Source organism: Halichoerus grypus, chromosome 11, assembly GCF_964656455.1.
Source record: "Halichoerus grypus chromosome 11, mHalGry1.hap1.1, whole genome shotgun sequence".
Taxonomy (NCBI): Eukaryota; Metazoa; Chordata; class Mammalia; order Carnivora; family Phocidae; genus Halichoerus; species Halichoerus grypus.
The window spans coordinates 94,971,276-94,992,291 of NC_135722.1; the positions used below are offsets into that span (position 1 = coordinate 94,971,276).

General features: G+C 44.8%; 1 protein-coding gene across 1 annotated transcript in view; it reads right to left on the reverse strand.

Moving 5' to 3' along the window:
- The window catches only part of TECTA (tectorin alpha), a 68,242-nt gene extending 50,549 nt beyond the window's left edge, over nucleotides 1-17,693 (reverse strand). Inside the window, exons 1-6 of the mRNA XM_078058848.1 lie at nucleotides 17,364-17,693; nucleotides 14,030-14,163; nucleotides 11,081-11,368; nucleotides 7,169-7,306; nucleotides 6,654-6,819; nucleotides 2,671-3,083 (exon numbers count right to left, since the gene is read on the reverse strand). Coding sequence (XP_077914974.1) covers nucleotides 2,671-3,083; nucleotides 6,654-6,819; nucleotides 7,169-7,306; nucleotides 11,081-11,368; nucleotides 14,030-14,163; nucleotides 17,364-17,427 — 1,203 coding nt within the window. The 5' untranslated portion in view covers nucleotides 17,428-17,693. The remainder of the gene's footprint in view (nucleotides 1-2,670; nucleotides 3,084-6,653; nucleotides 6,820-7,168; nucleotides 7,307-11,080; nucleotides 11,369-14,029; nucleotides 14,164-17,363) is intronic.
- Nucleotides 17,694-21,016: the final 3,323 nt, after the last annotated feature.

The following is a 21,016-nucleotide window of genomic DNA, read 5'->3' on the forward strand; positions in this document are numbered from 1 at the left end:
TCAACTCTCGACTAGCCAGCAGGAGATGAACCTCACCTCTTCGCCTCTCTTCTTCTCCCCGTATTCAAGTCATTTCCTCTTTGACAGGATGTGGGTAGGGGGGAGATTAGGAGAGAAAAGGAGAATTGTAGAAGCCTAAGCTCTCAGAACTCAAAGGGATTTTGGTGGTGACGGCAATGTGGGAAGCGCCATGTACTGTGTGCCAGGCTTTGTACTAGGTATCACACATGTGGCTGTTCCTTTTCATCCTCGTGACAAACTTAGAAGGACCTTAGCATCTTCCCCTTTTGCAGATGTGAAAATTAAGGTTCAAGGCTTGAAGACTGGTAGGTGACAGGGCCTGAATCTCAGCAGCTGGGTTCCAAAGCTACTGCTCTCTGCTGCCTCGGTCCCAGTGATGGCTAGAGGTAGCCAAGCCCAAATATAGCCCTAGATCCCTGCCTCCTAGACACTATTACCCCATTTTACAGATGAAGAAAATGAAGCTCAAAGCACACTCAGCCGACAGGGGCGGCACAGATGCCAAGCAGATCTGACCCCAGGGTCTGAGTTCTTCATCACTACCTGCTATTAGGCCTCGATGGTCTTTTCACTGCAGCACCCTAAACTACTTGGGTTTATTTTGGGGAGAAATAGGAAAACTGAGCAGTATTAGCTAGAAGGAGACATCTATTATATACGGATTTTAGCTGGCTGGCTGTAGCCCCCATTAGCATATACAATCCTAAACTGCTTGTTTTGTTATTTGAGAACAATCCAAAGAGGGGAAATCCATAGACAGAAACCAGTCCCCAGCATATGGAGAAAGGTGATCCGTACTTTGCAAGAACAGATCTTGCTGGCCATTCCCGGCCAGGCCAAGCATGTCTGCAGAAGTCAGCTGCCTCACAGACATTTCCTTCTTGCTTCCCATCCCTCTCCCTGCCTGTCCCCACTTCACCCTGGGTGGGGGCTCCGCCGGCCACACAGCCACCCTCCCAGCAGAGCAGGTGTATCCAGAGACACTTGGAAGCCATTTGGCAAGAGGAAAAGGAAGCCATTGTTAGTTCTCAGTTGCAGTCACATAACCTTTTCTTTCTGAAACATTTACATTCACATCCACATCTCCCTATCGCTACAGAAAATTGAGGAATCCATGCCCTATGCTTGGACGACAGAGAAGAGCCACACAAAATTAGCAGAGCTGCTGGGCCTGAAAGAGATGACAGTGTCCCTTTCCTTCTGAAAAAAGAGGCTGACTGTGAGTGAAAAAGAATTTTAATCAAAATGGAAAATAGAAATAAAGCATAAAGCTTTCTTCCTCACCTACAGATATTGTACACATCATCCCCAGAATTCAGGCGAGCAGGGGAATGCGGGAGAACGTTTTTCTAGCTTGAAATCCTCTACAAGGATAAGTATCGAGCTCAACAGCATGATAGAAATTTAAAAGGGAGAAACTCCACACTTCTGTACCCAAAGTCTTACCTTGATTTGATATGCAGAGCTGCCTCCAGAGAGACTAACTAAATAACAGGCAAACTGGGATTGCAGCCACAGTAAAAGCTCACTTTTCTAATTATGACCATGATAAGCGGTACAGCCCTACGACGGGCAGAGCTGGGAAAAGTGGAATTGGTTCTTTGGTCCTGCCTTTTGTTGGACATGCTGTGTTAATTAAAACTACAACCCATTTTTAAAAAAAGAAATCCCTGCATTGGCTTCGGTTCTGGTTTGTAATCCCCATAATGACCTCCATGCATGGGGATAAGGACTGCACGGGGTTGAAGCCATCAACCCCGCGTGGTCTCGGTTATTATCGCTGGAATAAATACATGGTTGCAACAAGGTTGGCATGAAGATTATGAAAATTGGGGCCTCCACAAATTGAGTAGTTGCTAGCGGCTTTTTGCTCTCCCTCCTTTATGGATGCCCCTGCTTGAAATCCAGGTGGACAGTGACAGGAATCATTTGCATATGCTAAACAGACCAGCAGAGAGCCACTTTCTTCGCTCTTCTTCCAGGCAAGAGTGGGGATCCCGTGAGAGGGTGTTTGGACAAAGCTTTCACCGAACCTCCCCCGCCCCTGCCTCACTAAAGAGTTCACCAAGCCCACTCGCGGTGCCTGCATGTGCCTTTGGAAACACCGATCAATTTGGAGCTTTCTCTAACAAGGAAGAAGCAGCTCTTGGGCAAACAGGATGGGGGATGGGTGAGGATTGTTAATGACAGGCTGTACTGAGTTATTAGTGTGTACTCTGTGTTTGCACCATCTCCTAGGCATGACCCTGTGGCTACCACTATTGCAAGCCAGGTCCATGAGACACTGAGCTTACCTCTCTTCCCAGTTACTTCTGAGCTTGGACATGTGTGTGTCTATGTGTGAGAGTGTGTGTGTGTGTGTGCATGTGTGTCTGTGTATACCCATGTTTATGAGGTAACTAGGAATGTAAATGTACTTTAAATTATAGAGCAGATAGGCATATCAAGGAGAGAGCTTAGGTTGGCTCTTGTACAAATAAAATTTAGCCTCGTTAAAAAGTTTTACAAGATATTTGCAAGGAAAGAAGAGCCATGCATCTCTTCGGTATAAACATCACACAGCAGAACGAGCAGATCTGAGAAAGTCTTCCCCAGGCTGAAGAATCTCCAGCTTCTCCATCTTTCCAGGAGGGATAGAGAGGGTCTCACCTTGACTTTTCCGAAGCTTCCTTTGGGGATGAGAATCTTGTAGCCATTGACCTCCACGGAGAGCTCCTTCACCCAGGAGACAGCTGAGCCCCCGCGGTGTTCGTTCTTGGCCTCCACGCTGAAGAAGGGGAGGCTGGAAGTCTGCAAACACTGTCGGGCCAACAGGTAGGCACAGGAGCCTTGGAAGTGGAAGAGGAAGCCATCAAAAGTGTGGTAGTGTGGCTCCCCGAACACCACACATGTGCTGGTCTCCACGGGGTTGCAGTAGAAGAATTTGCCTTTGGGTTCGCACACTTCGTAGGGGCTGCAGGAGGCCTCCTGGCAGTAGATCTCATTATTGAAATCCAGGCAGCGACACTTGTTGGTACAGTTCAGGTCATCCCAAAACACCTCCCCTCTCCGAAGGAACTGTCCTGGGGAAGAATGACATTAAAGCCAACAAACTGAGCACTTACCCTCTGTGCCAGGCATGGGGCTGAGGCTTTCCCTGCCTCATACCATGTAATCCACACAAGAACCCTCTTTGGCAGGTGTTATCGACCTCGCTTGACAGAAAAGGGAACTGAGGCTTCAGAGCACTCAGCCACTCAGGGGTGAAGCCAGGTCCCAGACTGAGGCCGTGGGCATCCAGTCTACCTCGTGGCATCATTATCTCCACGGCTGGTGACCACATGCTCGTTCAAGGAAGGACATGTCGCCTTAGTCCATGGCAAAGGCTACGACCCACAGGGGTCATATCCTTCCCTTCAGGAATAAGAGGAAGGGTATTCCAGAAACAGACCCAGTTTACCCTGGTAACTTAGCAACACAGTTGCTTCATGTGCTAATTTGTTGACTCGTTCACTCACCCATTCACTCAGCAAACATTTGTTGGGGGCCCTGTATGTACCAGAAGAGATCAATAAGCATGAATCAGGAGTCAGCCACACAAGTTTAAGTCCCAGGCTCCCCGGGAGGATTCTGAAAAGGGCTGAACTCTGACTTCAAGGGCTCGTAAATCCTGCAGACACTGCTTAGGCAGAACCTGCATTATACAAGTTGTCTTCTCTCTCACCCCAGGCCTTGTCCAAATCTAGTACTTCTGTGTCTTTATCCACGGGGCAGAACTTCTCGACAGAATCCAGGTCAGGAGGAGAATGGAATGGGGGTGGGGAGGGGTGTGCTGATTTGAAATTATTTACTACTATGTATTTGGTAGACAATCAGTCTTTAAAACCATTTCCCTAAATAAATGATTTCCCCCCACCGAAAACTTCAAACTTTGCCAGTTGTTAATATCAGCCCTCAATGGAAATAGAAGCATGTCTGGGCTGGGACCTGTGATCTTGTCCTTGGTTGGGTGTCAGAGCCAAGAGACCTGGAAAGTGGTCATAGCTCTGCAATCAGCTTCCAAGCCTACTGGCTTGCTTCCATCTGCCTCAGGTTTCCAACCTGTAAAATGTGGGCAGTGCTATTTGCTCGTCCCTGTCCCATGGGGAACAGCGAGACTCTCACAAGCGGGCACATGTGGAGAGAGGGAGAAGCATTTGTAAATCGATACCTGAAAAGGGACATATCAAAGACACAGCATTAAGAAACGTAAATAATGTCATATGCCAGGAGTTCATGGTAGCTTGAAACTGTAGTTTGGAAAGATGTCTCACATTCTGCTACAAAACTGAATACTTAGTGAAGAGCATGGGCTGCAAGATTAACCCAAGCAGAAGGCATGGCTGCCTCGGGAACAGTCCATTCGGTGTCTGTGTAACAGCAACGATGATGTTTCATACCTGTTGAGAATAGAGCCCAAATATGGGATAATAGATTTATTCACGTTCCCAGCAGGTCATATGCATCAGCCCTGAAGGCGGGCGCTGAAGCTCAGTGCTCTTTGGCACTGGTCCAGGCTGCATGCATTTGAACAGCCTCCACTAAGTATGGTTTCCAGCCTCTGTTTTTTCAGGCTTCCAATAAATGAGAGGAAAACGCCTTTGAACAGAGGAGGTTCGGACCAAAAGGTAGACTCACTGAGATAATTTTGTTTGCAAAATGATGATATAATAAACCAGCTCGATGCAAATTTCCCCCAGCTATCACCCAGGCCAAACCCAATTCTCATTAGATTGATATATGTACAGTGGCGCATAAAAATACACAGCAGTCTGTAGAAAGATATTGAATTTGTCCTGTATGTGAAACCCAAACCCATAACTCAGGGGGGGAAAGAATGAAGTCAAGGTGGAGACTTCATCTGTGGCTGGCATCTGACCAGCTCTACAGCTCTGCAAGCCAATGTTTTCCATTATCACGGCATTTCATTCCCAGGACTCGGGCGAGAGGCTGTCACCGGGCACTTAGGTTGCATGACCGTGGCCAGGCAGCTCCGTGAGGCCTGGACACAGGGGCGGAGGTGCTGGGTAGATCCCTAGTCCAGGCCATAAAGGGGAGAGAGATAATGTGGTATTGGTTTGGTATCTCTTGCAGACCTTAAGGGAAGCTGTCTTGCACTTTGTAAGGGAGGAGGGCACCATCTCTGAAAGACGGATGAGCTTTAGAGCTAGGTTCTTTCCCACCCAGCTCCAAAACATTTATTTGCTATTCGGAACATGGAGGACTTCACAGAGTCCACAGAGACAAGGATGCCCAGGCAGGGACATCTGTACAGATGACCTTTCATTAGAGCAAAAGTCCAGAGGTTTGGTAAGCCTGACCGCAATGCAGCGAATGGGGCCAAGAGCGTGGGCATTTCAGGCCCGGGGAATGTGGTTTTTCTTTATATTACACTGACTAAAGCTGAGTCAAAAGAGAAACCTGAGGCCTCCCAGAGCTGCTAAGACACGTGGGTCCCCAGACCATGCTTTCTATCGGAGGGGACAAGAGATCACCTAAAATCTGCATCCCAACCCAAAACTTTCTTAAATATCTGCAAACATTGTCTCCAGGGTCTTCCTCTGTGCTTCTGCAGCCCCCTCCCAATGCACCCATCACAGTATGTCCTATATTGTGTCATCCTTGTTCCCGTGGCTGTCTTCTCTACCAGCCATGTTGTGGGAGTCAGAGCACCTTCATCTCCAACACCTAGTGGAGTGGCCAGCACCTTTTTGGAGCTTTCAAATGTTCTTTGGAAAGAAGCAATGGCTGGCTGGCTAAATGGATAGATGAGTAGACGGTTGGGTAGATGGACAGAGAGCTAGATGGATGATTTCCTACTTCTAGTTGCTGTAGCCTCCACTCCAGAAATACCAACAGAAACACGGTTTCCTGAACACTTTCCGACACGTGAGCAGCAGGAGCCTCTAAGCCAGGATGTTCTTGGGAGAGTCCTGGGCTGTTTTGCACATGCAAAGAGGTTTTGATAGTTCAGAGAAGGCCCCAAACTTTGGATGTCAATGTAAAGAAAACTGAGGGAGGCTCTTACTACCTCTTGATCACACAGACCTGACACAGCTTTGATTGTCCCCCAATTCCTGCCTGTTTTGCTGCTACAGAGAGGAGTTGAGGAGAAGCCACCCTAAAGAGGATGACATTCTCTCCCCTTGCTTTCTAATCATACTAGGAAGTGCTGATTTGCTCTTGTGGAGACTTGGCAACGCTCCAAGCTCACCCACTCCTGCAGATCTACAAAGTGCAGATGGCAGGGCAGGAGTAAAGAGGGGAAGAAAAATGGAAAGGCGAGGGGAGAAGTGGCAACAACAATAACAACAAAAATAATGTTAAACAGGAGGGCTCCCTTCTGTCCCTCTGGCTGAGCAATCACTCGAGAGCCATGTCCACGTTGGAGTTATTTCGGAGACTACAGAAACCACCGTGGAGCAAATGCAGGGTTTCAGCTCCTGATGTGATGAATGTGCATGCTAAAATTACCTTGATCTCCATCACCCAGCTGAGAGATGTCAAAAGAGGAAGGCATCGGGAATGAGCCCGCCCCCGTGGCTTAAAAGCCTGCCTGTCAATCTACACTAAGCAAACCCCACTTTGCCATGGAGAAGAGGAAAATCCTTTACCTCTGGAGGTGCAGCCATTGGCTGGGTCAATTTCCTTCCCATCAACTTTAAATGCCCAGCGGCCTGGAACGTTGACGTTCGTGGTCTCTTGGATATTCACGATATCAGGGGTTCTTGACCCTGGGAGGCTGAAGAAATTGGTGAGGTTTCCACCATTAAATCCTGCCTAGAGCACAAAAGGAAGACGAGACCTGAACACAAACACCACCCTTGTTGGTTAACTGGCCCCAGCACCTTATTTGCAGCATCTGGCACACTGAAATCAGGAGACCCCTTCTCCTGGAGTCCCCGGGGCCACCATTCCAGGTAAGAAAGGCTTGCCTCATTCATGCCACACCCCGATGAAGATATCAAAGATGGGCAAGATTAGCCTCTTGCTCCACCTGCAAAATCAGACACATTTCTCTAGTTAAGAGCTAGAGAAGCTTGGGAGGATTCCCTCCAGGAGGCTGAGCAACATAAGCAGAGAGCAGTGCTTTGGAAACATGATGGAGATGAAATGGAGAGCCACCTACCTGTGCCATCACTCCCCCAAGGCCTGTCAGGGGGTCGCCGCCACTCGCCGTCCCAGTGGTCCAGTTGATTTCATAATAATTGAAGAGCGTGAATGTATAGGATCCATCGGACACCAGGACAGCCTGGAAGGTGTTCACCTACAGGATGGTTGAGAATGGACGGTCTCATGACTTCCCTCCCTAGAAGGTCCTCTCCCCAGCCCCCTCTCCCCTGCACCCTCCCTACCCCCAAGCAGCTCAGAGCTTCTCCAATGCCAGCCCTCATACTCTGCCTCCCCTCTGAATTTGTTCTCACCCCCACTGGGGAAAGCAAGACATGTGGGAGCATGCACCTGAAAGAGAAATCGCCTGAAAAGAACCCAGAGGCTGACTCAGCGCCCCTCTTAACAGCTCTGATTGGAACCAGACAGGAAAGTCAGAGGCCCGGCTCAGCTTGTGATAATGCATGAGCACCTATAGATGGCAGCATGAGAATAAACTATAGGAAGTGGTCCAGGCCGGGGAAGGGCTGCTCAAACACCTGTTCCCAGAGCAGGGTGGGTGGGGCGTAGGGAGATGGGGAGGAGAGCCACCAAATGCTCCTCAGTGTGACTAAGGCCAAGGTCTGCAATGTGTGTTCCCTCGCTTCCTAGAAGACGCCACAAATCCTGGTGAGAGGTCTTCCGTTTTTAAAGTAGAAGTTGGAAAATGATTTTTAAAAAGCACTTTGTGGGAAAAAATTGGTCTTCTAATTGAGCATTTATGTATCACTTTGTATCTGCCAAAATCTCAACACCCGTCTGTACCTCAGATCAAGGATAAGGTGGGCAATTTTCCCATCCGAGAGCTTAAAAACTGAGGGCTAAGGGAAATGAATTGCTGGAAATTACACAAGGACCCAGCAACAGAAAATGGGATTCGAGCTGGAGCCCCCAGTCTGTCTCTTCGTGTGTTGTCATTACGCGCTGTCTTCATTTTAACCTTCTTGGGATAGAAACGTTTTACAAATCCAAACAAGCCTTGCACAGTTTCCAGAAACAAGCTATAGCAAACTCTGTCCTTTACTATTTCCCTTTGTTAACCCCTACCCCTTGACACAGGTTTTCAGGCAACGTAAACAAAAGTAGAGTTAAAGGAGAGGCTGCTTTGACCTTTTCCATTCAAGCCTTGTACTTTTCCCAGCTGTCTGATACCACGCTGGTTAACATCCAGTCAGACACAGAGGAAGACCCAAATCCTTATCCTGTGTAATCAGACTGGGGTAGAGGATCTTGGAAGCCCCAGATCTCCCATCCTAGACAGTCCCAGGGAGGGAGACGAGGTGCAAGGGAAGAAAAGCCTTTTTTATAAATGAGAGCTCTTTCCTCAGGCTTTGTTCTGGCCACAGCCGATGGCGTTTATGGTAGAGTCCTGGAGGTATATGCTTCCATTCTTGGGCCCAGCTCAACAAAAGAGTTAAGTGGGGCGCAGAGATGCACGAACAGTCAGCTCAAGATTGTTCTAAGATCACCGCAGGGTCAGGTTCTGGAGTCAGGCATCAAGTCAAGGTCACACAAGGTCTAAAGTGCAACCCTCCTCCAGACCAGGATTCTCCTTCAGGAAGTAAATCCCTTCTCCTAAAATAAAATTGGAAAGATCTCTGGACCAAGCGGATCTTGAGAACAACCCAGAAGTCACCTCAAAACCAACCAACTACCCTAAGAATACTACAAGGGATGGCTCACCTGCATGCACGTTCTGGCTTGCTCTCACATAACCTACACATATGTATCTCTTCAACATTTGCTCTAAGACTCCTCCAGATCCATTTTTGGACAGAAGGGAGGGGGGTGGGGGGATGGGGTAACAGGGTGATGGGTACTAAGGAGGGCACGTGTGGTGATGAGCACTGGGTGTTATACGCAACTAATGAATCGCTGAACACTACATCAAAAGCTAATGATGTACTATATGTTGGCTAATTGAACATAATAAAAAATAAATTAATTAATTAAAAAAAAAGAAACTATGTTTTCAATTTTTGAAAAGCCCCTTTATACTTTAGAGGACTTTCAGTGATGCCTGGAGGAGACAGGTCAGGAATTGGGAGTTAGAAGATGTTAGCTTGAACCTTGCTTGGCCTCCTGTGAGGTTCAAATCTCTTTGCTTGTCCCTTGGGCGAATCACTTAACTTCTTAGGCCTATTCCCTCACCTTTCAGGCAGAGAGAGTTCCGTTTACTACACAACATATTGTGGGATGATACACATAAATAGCTTATCACTGTAAGCCCTCAATAAATATTAGTTTTCCTTACTTAAAGTAAACATGTCCCCTTCCCTCTCTCTCGTTACTGGGCTTCCCTGGCACCCTCCGCCTCTAAGACACTTCTCATGCCAAGTGCTTAGTTGGCCTGATGATGTGTGTTCCTACAGAGGAGGGGAGTTCTGGGGTGATGGGAGATGGGAGACGAGTCAATTTCAAAGATCAGGATGGATGGACACGTACCATCTTTTCTCCAAGGAGCCCAAAGCACTTAGATGCTACCTCATTCATCCTCATTGAAAGAGTTCTTACCTAGCCCAGAAATTTACTCCAAAGTATAAAGCAGAAAGTATCTAAATTATCTTGCCATTTTTATGGCCAACGGAAGTTTTTTTGAAAAAATAGTGGTCAGCATTTGATGGGCACTTCTTCTCTTTTTTTTCCGCCTACTGACACTAGAATTTATCGATCACTGGCATCCTGCATTTTAACGTTGTAAGGTATGAGGTTTAAAAGACATAAAACATCACCCGAGGAGTCGTTAGCAATCCATAACATGACAGAGGGAAATGTATGCTTCTTGAGAGGTTATTTCCAGCCAATGCATCCACTGTTTAAACTTGTGTCTTTCTGTTCTCCAGAACCTCTTAGCGATAAAGTGCACCTTCATGCTCTGGTCAGAAGGTGCTAAAACACATCGTGCTCACCGAGGGGCAGCCAGGGATGGCTGGCCCTGCACTTGTCCACCTCTGTCTCTATCTCAGGAGTTTCAATTCCATCCCTAAACAAATGACTCATTGCCAAGGAAATTGGAAAACAGATGGAATTGGAAATAATGCTAAGAAAGCAGAGGGCAGATTTTTGAGTGTCTTTGCTTACTGGAAATTATACAGTTGGAGACGTGTCTACGACTTCAAATATCTCCACTGCCAAAGGCACCCAAATGAACCACAGGCTTTCATGAAAACCATGTTCTGTCCGTTTATGTAGAAAGTTGATTATCTCTATGATAATGCCAGTGATAATCTTTCTTATTTGACTTTTATTTGACTGCTCATTTGGGATTTCAGAGCAGATGTTGAAACTTTATTCATGAAACGCTTTAACTGCCCACTTCAATTAGCATCAAATATGAATAATTCCAGACCTGGTCACAATAAAAAAAAAAAAGGTCATAACATAATAAAATGAGCCAGGTCATTTGTACCCAAATCCAGCCCTCTATTTCCTTCTTCCTACCAGGCTTTGTGAAAAAAGGGAAAAAAAAAGCGGGGGAGGGAGAAGGAAATTAACCGATGGAGAGAAGCATTTGTGCCTCTGGCAAGAATAAAGGACCTTTGGGTTCCTGATGCGTCCCTGATCATGTGGCCTGGATGAGGTCGCAGGGCCTCAATCACTCTCCTGCAAAATAGGAATGCTACCTCCTGCAAGAAAATTGTGGAGGGGCTCTTTGTAGACATTCATAATGATGAGTGATTGGGGTGACATGTCTGAGATATCACAGCTGACTGGCCTGGTTAGGTATGATAGCTCCCTCTGTTTCCTGGAAAGTGGATGGCAAGACTCATTAGTTTAACTCAAGAAACTGACATTCCTCCGCTCTCACAATTAGACTGCGTCACAGTAGTGAGGATGGACAAGAATTAGATGTCAGGATATGAAGCAGAAAACAGAAAATGTGAATTATTACAGGTGTGGTGCTGCTCCCTCCATAAAACGTAACTTCCTCCCATGTCACAATGAAAACCCAAGTGGCAGAGAAGGTTGCCATGTCTTTGAAGTACTTCCGGATGTCCTTGGTGGCTCTTTTCAAGATGACAGGGTCCATGGTCTCTCTGTAATAGATCTCGCCTCGAATTCCATTGTGAACATCGGCCCAAAAGGGAGCAATGAAGGCCCTCCCATCCGTCAGGGGAAAGGATTCTGGCGTGAACTGGCTCACTAGCACATTGAAGGAAACTACTCCATTGTTATTGACCTGTGAAAATAAGACAGGTTTGGCACAGTGCATCTGAAAATGTGACAACTTCAGTCACAAACCAAGACAGACGTTCGCCTAATCATATGAATGAAAACAACTTTTAGGTGACCGAATTAGAACCCCCAAGCACCAGCTTCCATCGCTCAACTAGGAGGTTCATTTACTTCCAGACAACTCATTGGTTTTCTTTCACTTTCAATTTGTGGTCAGTTTCATTTCTTATTAATAATCAGTCTCATTTTCATGTTCTTTATCCTATCTCTATTTACACTTATCAAATGTGTGTGTGTGTGTGTCTCTGTGTGTGTGTGTGTGTGTTGGGCCAGGCAGGAGGTAATGTGGACCATAAAAAAGATCCAGCATCACAGATGCAAGATAGATAGAAAAACAGAAAAAACCCATGGAAGCAAAAAGTTTAATTAAAAAATTGTCGAGCTGTATATTAGACCTTGATTCCTAGTATATGACAAAAGAAGAGTGTCAGTAAAAGATAAATCAAACACTCCATTATCGAACTCAGATCTCAGGATCAACCATATCCTGCTCTGGATGAGGCATTTAAAGGACTTCTATTGATTTGATTGACTTCACAACCACCCTGTACCCAGAGCAAGGACGAGGTTACAACCTACAGATGCCCAATTCCATTAAAGCTCTTGCAGTGTGATTCCTTCTTTGTATAATCTCTGCATAAAAATGGAGACATGAAATCTTTACATTGTATATATAAATGACTATCCTATGGTGATTTCTTCATGATTTGCAAAAGACTTAGTAAGCTTATTAAATGACTAAACCTGCTGCAAATCACAGCCAATATATATACTCCATTGACGCAGACCTGTACACAATTCAGCCTCTGCCTGTGTCTGCAGCTCCACGAGATTGATTTAACCCTGTGGCTTGTATGGCTTCAACAGCAGAAATGTCTGGGATGGGGACACTTGCAATTCCTGCATACAGAAAACCTGGAGATCACTTTCCTATACATTTCAGTTGTTTGGTATGTTCCTATTAATTAGTAATATAATGGACATTAACAGTGACCCAGATCCCAGAGGGAAGCTATCAGCACCTGGGCCAAAGGTCCATCAACCTGTTTTGGAAGCAAGGGTATGGGGTTTGGAAAGGAAGCTGGAGACCCAGCTGCGAGGATGTTAAGAATCTATCGTCTGCAAGAGATAGCGAACAACCCAGAGGCTTGAAAAAGATTGCACTACTCAAAGAACTGGAAACCCTGGGAACAATTTGCCCTTAAATAAGTCTGCTCCAAATTAAGGACCCTCCTTTTGCAAGGGCAATAATTGTTCAGACTCCATAGTACGACAGAGGAGAGAGAGGAGCTCAATGAAATACATATCTTCTAGAGCGCTGGGAGACTAAGGCTTCCAGAATGGAGGTCCTGTCCAACTCCCTCATCTCCAAAGTCAGCTCCACACATTCTGAAACTTACCATCAGCTATTATAGGACAAGAAGGCTCTGCTGTAAGTGGAACCCAAAAGGCATTTTGGGATGCCAGAGCAATGTGTTTGCTAGGGAGGAGCAGCTATCTTTAAAACACAGACTAGCAGAGGGAGTTGGTATTGACTGTGGTGTATTTTGCTTATATTCCGTAGTTAAGGTCAGGGGTTCTCAAACTTTTGTGGGCATCAGAATCACCTGGAGGGCTCATGAAAACCCAGATGACTGGGCTCCCTTCCCAGTTTCTGATTCAGCAGGTTGCAGGTAGGCCCCGAGAAGCGGCATTTCTAACAGGCACCGAGGCAGTGTGGTTCAAGGACCACTGGTTAGGTAATGGACAAGGGAATTATTTTCTGATGGGAGTCAGTCCTGAGCTATACAACAAAGTTTGGGGAATATAGAGGTCCCAGATGCAGCGATGGCCAGAGACAGAGGCGTGGGAATTTCAGCTCTTCCTTCAAGGCAAGACGCAGAATAGAATAGGGTGTGACAGAATGGACGTAGGGCTCGCCCCATGCTTTAAAGCCCAAGATAAAGACAGGTTCAGTTGCTCTGAACCTTCTCAATGTGCAACAGTCTCACGAGCAACAAACTCAAGGATCCGAAGAAAAATAGCCTGAGAACACAGGTGCCCAGGAGGGCTCTGACAGCAAACGGTACCATTTCTTCTTGTAGGTTTGACGATGGGACCCCGTGGCATATCTCAGACCCAACAAGGACGGCCCATTCTGCGAACAATTTATATATAATAGTTGATTACCCCTCTACTATGCTCTGGCTCTGTTCCAAATTGGTAGGAAGCCTAAGAACAACAGATGCCTAAACTTTTCACACCCCCAGAAGGGAAAGAAAAATGATATTGCTCCTATTGTGGTTCAGTGTATCTTTTTATCTTGTCGAGTAGCAGAAATAATGTTCATGGCATTGGGGCCTCTGCTTCACTTCTGTGTTTAATCACCCACAAAATCAATTTATTGCCCTGTATACTCCTCTACTATGAACATTAGCCATTAAATATACCTTTGACTTTCTTAATCATAAAACCTATCAGCTCATGAAATCTCAGAACTTGTCGTTCTGGCTGCCAATAAATCTTCCATTCCCGGAGTCCTGGATGAAGGTATTTAAAATGTTTTCCTTAATGACAAACAAAGGGGAGAGCCAGAGAGCCACAGCTGGCCTGCCCCTCCACTTACATAGACGGTGCGGTAAGGAACGCCAAAGAAGAAAATGGGGGTGGCCAACTTAATCTCAGATGAGCTTCCGTCATCTACTTTAGGGGTTTTGGTGTCATTTTGCCAGAATGGATACATGAGCTCCCCAGGCTGAGCTGTCGAGAGAGATGGTGGTTAGATAGATGGCAGAGCCGTCTTCTGTTTGGCAAGCTACTTCCCTCCCACCCGCTAAAGCCAGCTTCTTTCAGTAAGTCTTACAAACAAAATGCAGTTCAGGCTGCCTTTTCATTTATCCTAACCCTAAGCTGTACACAATGCATTATCTTCTGCCTCTGGAAAGGGGAGAATGGGAGCGATGCCATTTCTCCTTAGGAGAAATCACTTCAGGCTTCGTTGCTATGCTTCCATACATTCTGGAGAGAGCAATGGTTAAAACTGGCTGGAAGGTTGTGAAATCACCCCAGCCTGGAGCTCTCAGAACCCTGAGAGCCGGCCTCTCGGTCTGGCATGGTGTAGGACAGCTTCATCTCCCACCACAAGGCAGGTTGAGAGAAGGTGGCCCTGTGGCTATGAACCTCCCTGCTGGTTCCAGCATTCTACTATCGTGTCTTTTCCTGAAAGGAGTCCCCTCCCTCCTGTTACACAGTAGGGGAAGATACCAGATCCCAGAAGGAAATAAACAGCAGTTGGAACCAGGACAGAAGTGGGAGGAGAGGGTTTGTAGTAACTGGCCTGTGAATGACCTCCATTGAGCCCTGGCCCTGAGAGAGGGCTCTCTGCCCAGCTCCTGTTTACAAAAGACAGACATGGGAGCCTCTGGGACAAGGGAGGCTGGGCCCCAAGAACCCTTGGGAGAGGATGCATGGGGCTCTTACTCATTACCCTGGTGAAGGGTGAGAGTCATTGCACAAACACACACAGCTCCCCTCCGGTAAACCACACCACCACCCTTCCTGGCAACCTGGCTTATTCCTCAGAAGTTTCTCGTCCCAAGGCTTGCAAAGGGGGCCCAGTTCAGTGAGAGAAATTCATCAATTTTCCCAGGGTCTACGTTACTCATGATCAGGTCCAATGGCATCTAGGACATAACCGACATTTGGGGTGCATCTTTTCTCTGCCGCCATCCCTTCTTCTCTTGAATGAAAATAGAACAATAGAACATCATCTTTTCTTCCTTTTTCTTTAAATTGTTAGTTTTCAGGGACAGTGGCAAATCCACTAGGGGCTTCTGGCCATAGTACTCGAGGTATCTCCTCACTGTAATCCAGATGCTAACACCCCCTTCTCGGGTCAGGGCCTTTCCTTGGAAAGTCCCCGCTCTGTGCCGATGGAGCTGAGAGGCTGGCGAGCACCTGGCCGAGGACCATCCTGCTCCTTTGGGAGTTTTTATCGAGGATACAACAGCTCATGGAAGGGAGAATGCAGAGTGGTCAGAAGGCAGGACAGCAGTGCCTGGCCAAGGGCCAGCTTCTCTCCTTCTGGAGCAGGGAACCAGAGAGATCTGCCTGGTCGGAGAGCTAATCTGTTTCCAGTGGCTATCATCAGAGGAAAGTGGGGAAACTAGCCCAGTTCATTAGTGCATAAGCATTGATCCCCAAGCCCCGGAAGTTTCTGGGAAGCCAACCAAATCTGAATCGTAAGGAATGCTGTAGCTAGTGTAATTAGAGGGGCCCTGAGTCGACGTTCTTTATTTAATGCCACAATCAGTAGGCCAAAAGGGCTCTTTAAAATTTGTATTTACACAGAAGTAACAAATTCCAAATTCCTAGAAGGTAGGATTTTTTTTAAATCTCTTTATAATCCCTATCATATAGCATTATACATAGGTACTTATTATATGTGAAGGGCGATGTACTTTCTCAAATTAATAATAACAAATCAAATCATGTCATGGATTTATCCTCCATGGGGAACATTTCAGGAGTCATGCCCAAGCATGAATAAGAGCTAGAATTCACACTGAATTGTAATCGTTTTAATGAAAAGATTAATTCATGTTTTGGGAAGTGTTGGCCCATCTGCCTAGGAGCAGGAAAATCCATACCTCTCATGGAGGAGAGAAGAAAGTATGGTCCATGGAGGTTATCCCTAACTTCTTTCTCTGCTCCAAAAGTAAGGCAAATATGCAAGATTCTTCTCTTCATGAGTGATCCTAACTAGTTCATGATTTTAAACAGGAATGAATGGACTGCTCAAATTTTTCTATTTTAAGAAGAATACAAATAGTAAAGATACCCAATATCATAAATACTTGATCAATATGTGTTGAATGAGAAAGGTGCTTTATAAAGGGAAGGAGGTTGAAACTACAGTAGTTTCTACCTTCAAAGCCACTACTATTATAAAAATAGAACTTGTAAACAGCATGGCCTATCATTAGCATCAGAGTTAATAAAAGAAAGACTATCCCTACCCATGCTGGCTTTAGGCTGAGAATTTCACAATAAACTTAACTATGTTCCCAGAACTTTTTTTCCCACTGAATAAAACACAATTTTCTTAGAGCAGGAGTAGGAGGCTAGGGTCCGTGGGACTCTCATTGTTGTTATGCAGTTTCACATTGTCGTTTATATAATATTACTGTTTAAATTTATCCAACCCTGGAAAAATATTAGGGCCACGCATGTCTTACAGATCTGTATACTTAGACTTGTAATCACATGCCAGCTAACCTCAACAAACAAAACAAAGAAAGGTGCCTTAGAATTTTAGTCATAAATGTTTCAAATCTATATAGACCTTCCCATCTTTCTTGTCTAAAATACAAAAATCGTAGAAAGAAACGTTTGTGATCTCTCGCCTACCCCGGGGCAAAGTTACACAGAGAAGAAGGAATCACGGAGGGGAAGAATTTTCTTGTTTCACTTCCCAAAAGTTTTAGATTTTTGCCATTGTAAAAGGCCACTGATTCACAAGTTAAAGACATTAATGCCATCGGGACTTCTTGATTTGAGCTAAAACAAATGTATTTTTAGAATACGCTTTAAAACTTATGCCACAGTTAAATGTCCTAATTGGGATCAATCATCAGGTATGGGATGCACACATTACCTACACCATATACTTTTAATGAAAACTATTCACATTATTTTTGAAGACCTCTTCCATTAACATGGGGCAACCTGGCATATATAAATTTTGTTTGAAGTTAAATAAGAAAAAGTAAGAATATAAGTGAACATCATTCAAAGTTAATGTATTTTGCCCTTGACAACAGAATTTGATTTACATTTTTCTTGTTGTATCTGCAGACACATGTACAGCTGCCCTGACGGTTACAGTTCCAACCAAAGTAGCTCCTTATAAATTCAAGAACATGCTTATCAAGAGCTTTATGGAATTCTGTAGTACTCACCTTGGTGCCGTACGAGTGCGAAGATGAAAGAGACCCAAATTCTAAGTAATGATGAATAATTCATCCTGGAATTTGAAAAAGAAAAAGAAAAAAAAAAAATCCCCAGCTTGCCAGAGTAAATAGAACACCAGGTGTGTTTGGTGGCAAATCCCAAGACACATCACAACCATCATAGAATAAATTCACATAACAACATCAACACTTCTGCGTCAGGTTGAAATTCCCCAAATGCTGGCAGGTCCTCCTACGTTCAATGCTTCATGAACAAATTAGACTCCCCCTAGGAGAAGCCAGTTTGGAAGTATAACAAGATCATCCAAATTGTCAGGAAATTATATGGAATCAATGAGGGTGGCAAAGAGTAAAGGAAACCCATCCATCCTGCAGCTACCAAGCACAAGAAATAGGACCAAACTCTAAAGATGCAGGTCCTGTGTTGTGTCTCTAGAACAAACATCCATCCTCTCTAAGACCTGGCTCTCCTAATTTTTAAAACAGCTTTCAATCAGGATCAAATAAAAGTCGATTAAAGCACAATGTGTTTCTGTAGTTAGTGAGTTTGGCCATCACCTTCTCTATAGTAGGGAGCCAATCCAGCAAATTAATTAAAGAAGGAACATCACAAAAGTGAACTCATTTTCATCTTAGTTACGATCAGTTGAACTGGCAGCTTTACCCTCCGTTAGGAGCGTGGATGGTCTGTGCCGTTCCACAAAGCTGAGACGCAAACACCATGAAAGCTCCAAGTTCTGCATACACCTGCGCGAGAACCAAGTGCATGGGAGAGAACGTGCAGTTTGCTCCCGACAGATTTCTCAAAAATAAAAACCCTCCTCTTATTATTGGAAGCTATTGCAATTCTTCAGCCAAATTTCCATGGAAAATCAGTGGATTTACCCTGTGAGAGCTTTATTGTAAATCTTCAATGTCAGACAGACACATTGAGATCTCAAGCACATGATAAATATTAGTCCATTTGCTGAAAATGGTAGTAAGACTAGCAGAGATCACACGCAGCTATAGCAGAGTGAGAAGCCGTGTGAGGTGAAGACTTAAGCCCTTAGGGAAACAGTTCAGAGAGCAGTAAGGAGGATGCATTTAAGTATTTGTATTTATGAAAAAATGTCACTAACCTGTTCTGTAGAGACTGGAGGAACTGTCAGAAATATTAAGCCAAATCTTGGTAAACCAGGTAAAAATTAGGTAAAACAAGAATTCATGTCAGTTCTCTCCTACTTGCTGCCAATTATTTCTGATTCCTGAAATGATGTCTGAATCCCCTCCTCGTAAAACCAAAAATTCAGTTAGTCCTGCGCTAGAGTCAGATAAGTATTAGGTTGCAATCAAGTTTTTTTCTATTGATTAAGGAAAAGAAAATCTAAAGATCAGTTTCAGGATTGCGTAGAGAGGTTCTTTTCCTGAAAAACTAGACCTTTCTTTCCCCCTCTTAAAAAAAAAAAAAAAAAAAAAAAGTAGATTCAGATGGAAATGTCAGGTACTTGGAGCTGAAACCTTGGTCCTTTCTGATCAGAATCACTTTGCACTGAAAAACACAAAAGAAAACCCCCCTTCTACCTTTGTACCCAAAAAAAAGGCAACTGTATAATGTTACAGAATTAGCATCCACCGCATGGGATTAGAACTGCAAACAAAGCTGCTGCCTCTAACATTTAAATGAAGTTGGTTTCCTACTAACATTTTTTTTGTGTGTGTGTCTCTGGTTTTGAACAGTTGCCACAGATAGACTCTACTCTGGTTTTTTCACAGGTATGCATGAAGTATTTAAAGGCACTTTCTCAAACTTTTCTAGGTTTTATTCCTTCCCTTTTCTCTCTGATACACCACTGTGCAGCATGATAGGGCCAGGGCACGATCCTGTAAAAGGGAAGGAGGTAACCAGTGTAAGGCATGCTCTTTCACCAGGAAAAGAACTAAACTGTGTCCTGAAAACCTCCATTGAGGCCCCAGGACGGTCCTCGGAGGGAGAAGGTGGTGACAGACCCCTCCTGATGAAAATTTGCAGTAAGTAAATAATTTAAGAGGCATTGTACATGTTAGATTTGATTCAGGATGAGGAAAACAGCCTAAAGGCATAAACTAAGACAAAATATTCAAAAATTACTCCAGATTTTTCTCTGACTAGACATTTAAATGCCCATTGTATGAAAAACCGTAATTCCAGTTTTGAGCAAGTTGTCCTAAAATGATCAAGAGTGCTTGGGGAACTAATTTTTTAGTCTATCTTATTCAACATTTCCCCCCAAACCTATGATAATTTAGTAGGTTTTGCACATTAAGCCTACTCTATCACTACTATTATGAACCCTCCACGTAGATTTCCTTACAGATGTGAAAGGACTTTTGCATCTGAAAGGCACATGTATACATAACAGAAAATCTAACTTTTAGGGTGCCGATTTAAAATAAAATTAAATGCAAATCTAAGACCTCCTAGAAAAGCATTCTCCTTGCCTAGTCTGTATGAAGACTTTACTCCTGTAGTCAACCTAAATGTCTTATAGCAAAACGGTTGGCTCTATTTGAAAAACTGCTAGTGACATTTAATTGCTTTGGTTTTCTTTCTTTGTGTACTCAAGGATATTAATATCTCAGCCCTTTTGACCCCTATTAAATGCATCCTTGAGACAGCACTGGGATAAATCCCATCTGGGCATAACCAAATACAAAAGATGGTGGTGTAAGTGAGTCAGAGTGACTTTGAGAATCTGGGTGCAGGCTGGTGCCAGGTGCTTGAGGGGAGACTGGCCTGGCTTATCACTGGTTGGGCTGGGAAGCTGGTCAGTGAGTGTGTGTTCTGGGTGTCCGCTCAACGGTCACAGACGGGGGAATGACAAAAATTTTCTTTTCTGCCATGTCATGTGGGCAGGAGGGCTTGTTTTGTTGAAGGTGCGAAGTGAGCGAAGATTTTTGACAAGATGTAGACCGAAGGTGGTGGTGGTGGGGGGGGGGGCTTGGAGCTAGTAACCCAAGATGCATGCACTTTGCAAAGGTGGCAAAGATCGATGCTGCTTTTCAGACAGGAGGAAAGACGCCTCAAACAAAACCAAAAAATGTAACTCCCTAAAAACAAGTGGAATGGACCTTATGTGCTGATTGTTTTTGTTTTGTTTTATATTTCCTAGGTTTCCTGTACCTTTCCCATGAAAGAGATCGTCAGATTTGAGCCAGTGGGAATTGATGGAGTGAGAAGCGTGGTTGGCCATCAGTCTCCAGATGTTAGCTCCTTCAGACTTAGCCTCAGTGGAGGAGCAAAAGGCATACTCTTCCTGGGGCAGCCCCCAGCCACTGACTGGGCAGGTGGTAGAACAAGAGTCCAGCACTTTCCACCCAAAGCAAGCCTTCTCTAATGAGCAGTTTTGCTCTGGAGAGCCTAGTTGAGCTGACAAAGACACAAGTACTCAACAGAGGCAGCTCCAGTATGCCAAAATCAGGACCTAATTGGAAAAATCTTGTATATGTATATTTAATGCAATATAATTACATATATAGAATTTATTATATATATGTACACGCTCATACGTGTGTGTGTGTGTGTGTGTGTGTGTGTGTGTGTGATGGCATTATTTGGGTAGATAGATTTTGACTCTCCAGATTTCTCAAAATTTCCAAGCCCTCAGACATGTCCCACTCCA